Source organism: Carlito syrichta, unplaced genomic scaffold (genome assembly GCF_000164805.1).
Source record: "Carlito syrichta isolate Samal-C Ts95f unplaced genomic scaffold, Tarsius_syrichta-2.0.1 Scaffold311032, whole genome shotgun sequence".
Taxonomy (NCBI): domain Eukaryota; kingdom Metazoa; phylum Chordata; class Mammalia; order Primates; family Tarsiidae; genus Carlito; species Carlito syrichta.
Window position 1 is genome coordinate 220,069 of NW_007255128.1, and position 5,643 is coordinate 225,711.

The following is a 5,643-nucleotide window of genomic DNA, read 5'->3' on the forward strand; positions in this document are numbered from 1 at the left end:
TCCCCTCCCCCCACCCCACAGCCCTGGCTCTGCCCACGCACCATCTGGCAGTCACATCCCACTCCCGCTGAGGTGCAAGGCTTAGCCCCAGTGACAGCGAGGGAGGGCGGGTTTTGCAGAAATGTGTTTATTGGTAACCATCTGCCTGAAAACCCGATCTGTGTGTGTGCGTGCGTGTTTGGGGACAGAACAGTTTCTGGTCGGAATGCAATCAGACAGCCTTGGCCAGCCCCACGCGGTTATTGGCCCTGTCGAAGACGCTGTAGTACTCCCGGATGAAGACATCCCCCAGGATCCACTGCTGGGAATCATTGTCACCCTGGAAACCGCTGGTGCAGAAGCCTTGGTCCTGGAAAGATGAGGCTGAGATGAAGCTACTTGCCAACCCCGTTCCTGGGACCTCAAGATGGGCATTTTCAGATCCTCAACGCCTCTGTTCTCTCTTAGTTAATTTTATCATTAAAACCTCCTTCCCAAGGAAGCAAACAAGTAGCAGATGAAGAAACTGAGATTCTAAGCATGAAGTGATTTAATCCAAGGTCACCTGGTAGGGCCCTGGAGAACTGAGCCCTGTCCCCTGCACTCACCTCACCCCCCTCACTTGTCCTCCCAGTCCCCTGCTTCCTGCTGTCGGCACCTATTGTCCTGAGGACCACCCAGAACAGGCCTGGGGGCCGAGACAGGCTGCCTCATCCATTTGGGGTGCTCTGGGTTAGGTCAACGCTAAAGCCAGCAAGTCGGGGGGACAGAGGTGGGGTCCCCACAAAACCCAGGTTAGCTAAGAAAACCCTATGCAGGCCAGGTGTGGTGGCTCACACCTATAATCACAGAAATTTGGGAGGCTGAGGCCAGAGAATTGCCTGAGCCCAGGGGTTCGACACCAGCCTGGGCAGACCCGGTTGCTACAAAAAATTTAAAAATTAGCTGGGTGTGGTGGCACGTGCCTATAGTCCCAGCTACTTGGGAGGCTGAACCTGGAAGATTGCCTCAGGAGGTCGAGGTGGTGGTGAGAGGTGATTATGCCACTGCACTCGAGCCTGGGTGACAGAGTGAGACCCTAAATCTAGAAAGACAGGGAGGGAAAGAGGGAGTGAGGGAGGGGGGGGGAGAGAGAGAGAAAGAGAGAGAGAAAGGAAAGAAGGAAGAAGGAAGGGAGGAAGGGGGGAAAAGATAGAAAGAGAAAACCCTGGACAGAGCTCTAGGTCCAGGGCTTAGAAACCTGAGTTGCTGATGGGTTCCTTCGGGGAGTTGTGAACCGCCTCTGTCACCTCTCCCAGCCTCTGTGGGCTGACCTTTCTGTTCCCCATTTCTCCCAGGATGAGGCTGCAGTGGCCACAAATGAGCCCCGAGGGCAACACAGCCTCACCCAGAAGTGCCTCCTCTCCTGAGACTCATACCTGGCTGGTGTAGGCGGAGGGTGGCAGTGGGTACTTCCTGCCGTTGATCTCGAAGACAACTGTGGGCATACTGCTCAGCTTCCCGCAGTCGATGTCAAACTAAAGAGCCAAGGAGGGTCCTCTTAGAAGGGATGGGGGGATCACCTGACTGGAAGGGGCACACAGGGCTGTCCGCACAGGACTCCTGCATTCTGTGAGCCAGAGGGTGGGAAGGGGGTGCCACCTGCTCAGAGAACCCCAGAAAGGCTCCCAGGATGAGGCGGGGTCCCAAAGGAGTCACACTGAGGGCCACCCGTTGTCATCAACCTGGGAACAGACCCCAGCTCGGGACACAGAGGGGTTCGCCTCTGGGTCTCCCCCTCCAGGTCCAGCCCGAGCACACAAGGAAGCTGGGAGCACTTTGCAGTCAGGGAGGAAGAGGGCTGGACTCATGGGTGGAGGAGGAACAAGGGGACATGGACAAGGCCAGCGCGTCAGGGAAGACACAGCCCTCCCGGAGGACCAGGAGGTCAGACTGCACCACTGCACCAGGTGTGGGCACTCCCACGGCAGTGACAGGCAAGGGCCACTGTGGATTTCTGGAGGCCTCCAGAGAAATCCCCACCTTGGCTGGGAAGAGGGCTCCCCCCCATACCCTGGTCTCATTTCTTCCATGTGAAAGGGGCCCCCGCTTCCAGGGTGTCCTGGGAGGTGGGGTGAGGGCCTGACCTTACCTCACCATACTGGCCCTGTGTGGCTCCAATGACCTGCTGGATGTTGAAAATGTCACTGCTGGGCCCAACCAGCAGGGACGTGCCCGTGTCCAGGATGGCCTGACAGCCGCCATCACAGGCCACCACGACACCATCGACGGTGACACTGCAGAGGGTAAGCAGGGTGGCCTCAAGGCGCATTCAACCCTCCCTCCCTGGACCCTTCCTATCAGCCCTGCCAGGATCCACAGGCAAGGAGGGAACCCCAACCTCTCCTGGACCCTTTCCCTTGGGCCCCCGCCTAAAGCCCCAAAACGTCCCGAGCCCAGAGAAAAGACTCCAAACTATTTTCTCCTGACTCGGTGGCTACACTGAGGACATCCACCTTCCATGGAACAGAAACTTCAATGAAACAACAAGTGTATGTTCATTAAGGGGTTGAATGAGTGCTGTGCTTGCTACCTGAGTTCTGGTTTCAAGTTTTCTCTCTGCCATTTACTGGCCACATGCCTTGGGCACGTTCTCGTACAGCCTTTGTGTACTCTGGCTTCTCATCTACAAAATGGGTACACAAACAACCCCTTCCTTAACTTCTTCACGACTATGAGGTTGAAACTCGGTGTTAGTGAAATGGGGATATAGTGGCACCCAACTCATGGGGTTTCTGTGAGGAATAAATGAGACAGTCATATACGAGCCCAGCACAGCGTCTAGCGGGTAGTAAGCGCTCCATCCACGCAGCTAGCCTTACTCATAAAGCATGGGTGAGAGCGCACCATCAGCACTGACAAAGGTGACCGGCCTCAGAAGCATCTGCTTCACATTCTGAGGGATGGTCTTCCGAGCTGCTGTGCTGCAGGCCTCAGAGCTCGGTGGCCTGACACCCAAGTTCCCATGTCCCCACACCTGGAGTCAACCTCTGGCTGAGGCCCACACAGGGCTTCTGCATACCTACCTGTCCACGGTGAACTGCCAGTATTCCTGCACGGTCACGGGCACCCAGTGCAGGGAGCCCATGTAGTAGGACGGGTCGATGGCCCCCAGCGTGAGCATGCTCCCCTGGTCATTCCTGCAACCACCGCCAAGTGTGTTGTTTCAGTGAGGCTCGGTGAGCTGGCACCCCACTCCGCCCCCTGGGGATAGCTGCGTTGAGACCTTGGCCCATTCCCCTCCCGTGTCTTATTGCCAATGAAGGCTTATCTCTGGCACAGCTCCTGCATGGAGTAAGGGCACTCACCAACTGAGTGAAGAAATGGGTGAATAAATGCACCAATTTACCCCTAGTCTGGGATCCCTGGCCTCAGCCACCCAGCCCCTTCTCCCCACCCACCACCTGCCCTCTGTCTGAGCTGAGCTGCATCATCGTCGGGAGTAGGGAAGGTGTAGACGGGAGTAATGGACTGGGAGCAGGAGTCGTGGGCTCCAGGCCCAGCTCCACCACTAGTTCCCCAGGGTGGCTGTCCCTCCCCAAGCCTGTTTCCTCCCTATGCATGGGGGAAGATCGACCTCCCTCTAAAAGTCTGTGAATCTCAATGACATCAACAAATGGTTATTGAGGCCCAGACACTTTGGGAAAAAGAAGGGGAAAGCTTCCATTCAGAGATGGGATCGGGCTTTGTTTTTTGAATGACAGAAATGAAAGTCAAATTCTGGCCTGGTGAACTCTGACTGCAGAACTGACTACACTGGGGGCTTTGGGATAAGAGGTCAGATGTGTCTGGACACGAGGAGAGGGTTTGTGTGGATGCCGGTGTTTACTCTGGAGTGGCAGTGGCCCCAAGAGTGGCCAGCCCTCTCCTCAGCTGACAGTCCTCACCAGGACACCAAGGTCAGGCCCCGGCTGGGCACAGCCCTTACCTGCTCATGTAGACCGAGAACAGGTCTTGGGCCACCAGGTGCTGTTGCATCATGTTGTCAAATACGGGCACTGAGTACTCGCAGGCGAGGGAAGGATAGGCCAGCCCCAAGATGCCGTCAAAATTGGAGTAGGTGAAGAAGTCACCGGGTTCCTGGGTGCTCAGGCCCACAGTCTGGTGGAGGTCTACAATGCTGGAGACCTGCAACACAGCCATCATGACCTCTACTAGGGAGCCCTGGCAGCCAGAGACAGAAAAGTCCCAGAGGTGGGGGCAGCCAGGATCAGTTTCAGGCTCGCTGGCCCTCCTTTTCTCTGACAGGCAATGTGGTTTTTGGAGGAGGAGGAGGAGAAAAAGAAGAAGAGGAAGAGGAGGAAGAGGAAGAACAAAAACAGCAGCAGCAGCAGCAGCTGGGCACAGTGGCTAATGTCTCTAATCCCAGCACTTTGGGAGGTGGAAGTGAAAGGATTACCTGAGCTCATGGGTTCAAGACCAGGCTGGAAAACTTGGCAAGAGTTCACCTCTACAATCAATCGAAAGAGTAGCCAGGTGTGGTGGCACACACCTGTAGTTCCAGCTACGTGGAAGGCTGAGGCAGAAGGATCACCTGAGTCCAGCAGGTCAAGGCTACAGTGGCTATGAGCATGCCACTGCACTCCAGCCTGGGCGACAGAGTGAGACTCCGACTCAAAAATAACAAAAAGCAAAAAACAAAAAAGAAAAGACAAACTTCTCCTTTCCCAGCAGTCATCGCTGTGGTTTTGAGGAATTGGTCTGATGGGGAACGGGGGGCATGGTGTTGGACACAGACCCAACAGCTCATTGTGCAAAAGTTGGGGCCAAGGCCAAAGAAAGGGGCTGCATGGGGGATGTTCCTGACCCTCTTAGGCCTACAGCCCTCCAGGCAACTGCGCCTGGAGCGTCTCCCAGGAAATTGCCAGAGGCAGCAGGAAGTACCCAAAGAGCATGCACATTCTTAGGTCTCCAAGCCCCAGGGGTAGGTCCCTGTTCTGCCATGTGCTGACTGTGTGACCTTGGACAAGCACCTTTCTGAGCCTCAGTCCCTTTGCTTGTCAAGTGGAATAATAAACTGCACCTCAAGGCAGCGCTTAGGCTAAATCATACTAACACTGGACATTTATTGACATTGACTAAGCATTTGATTATTGAATGCTTATTGGCACTGTGCTAAGAAAGAATGTCTTCTTAACTGGTCCGCTTCCCTGGATGGCCGATGTGTCCCCGCACCAACTCTGACCACAGCGTCTCTAGCCCAGACCCCCACAATGGTCTGGGCCAGTCCTCTTGCTTCCACCCTGCCCTCTTATAATTCATTCTCCATACAGGGCAGCCAAAGTGATCTTTAAACATGGAAATCAAGGGGCCGGGCATAGTGGCTCTTGCCTGTAATCCTAGCAGTTTAGGAGACTGAGTCAGGAGGACTGCTTTAGCCCAGGAGTTTGAGATCAACCTGGGCAACATAGCGAGACCTCATCTCTACAAAAAAAAAATCAAAAAATTAGCTGGGTGTGGTGGCACATGCCTGTAGTCTTAGCTACTTGGGAGGCAGAGGCAGAAGAACTGCCTGAGCCCAGGAGCTAGAAGGTGTGGTGAACTGTGATCATGAGACCCTGACTTAAAAAAAAAGAGAGAAGCCGGGCTCGGTGGCTCAGCCTGTAATCCCGCGCCTTTGGGAGG

At 55.1% G+C, this 5,643-nt stretch overlaps 1 protein-coding gene across 1 annotated transcript in view; it reads right to left on the minus strand.

Moving 5' to 3' along the window:
- Positions 1 to 211: 211 nt before the first annotated feature.
- LOC103270996 (chymosin) overlaps positions 212 to 5,643 on the minus strand; it is a 12,275-nt gene continuing 6,843 nt past the window's right edge. Inside the window, exons 5-9 of the mRNA XM_008068475.1 lie at positions 3,947 to 4,146; positions 3,045 to 3,158; positions 2,111 to 2,255; positions 1,398 to 1,496; positions 212 to 349 (exon numbers count right to left, since the gene is read on the minus strand). Coding sequence (XP_008066666.1) covers positions 212 to 349; positions 1,398 to 1,496; positions 2,111 to 2,255; positions 3,045 to 3,158; positions 3,947 to 4,146 — 696 coding nt within the window. The remainder of the gene's footprint in view (positions 350 to 1,397; positions 1,497 to 2,110; positions 2,256 to 3,044; positions 3,159 to 3,946; positions 4,147 to 5,643) is intronic.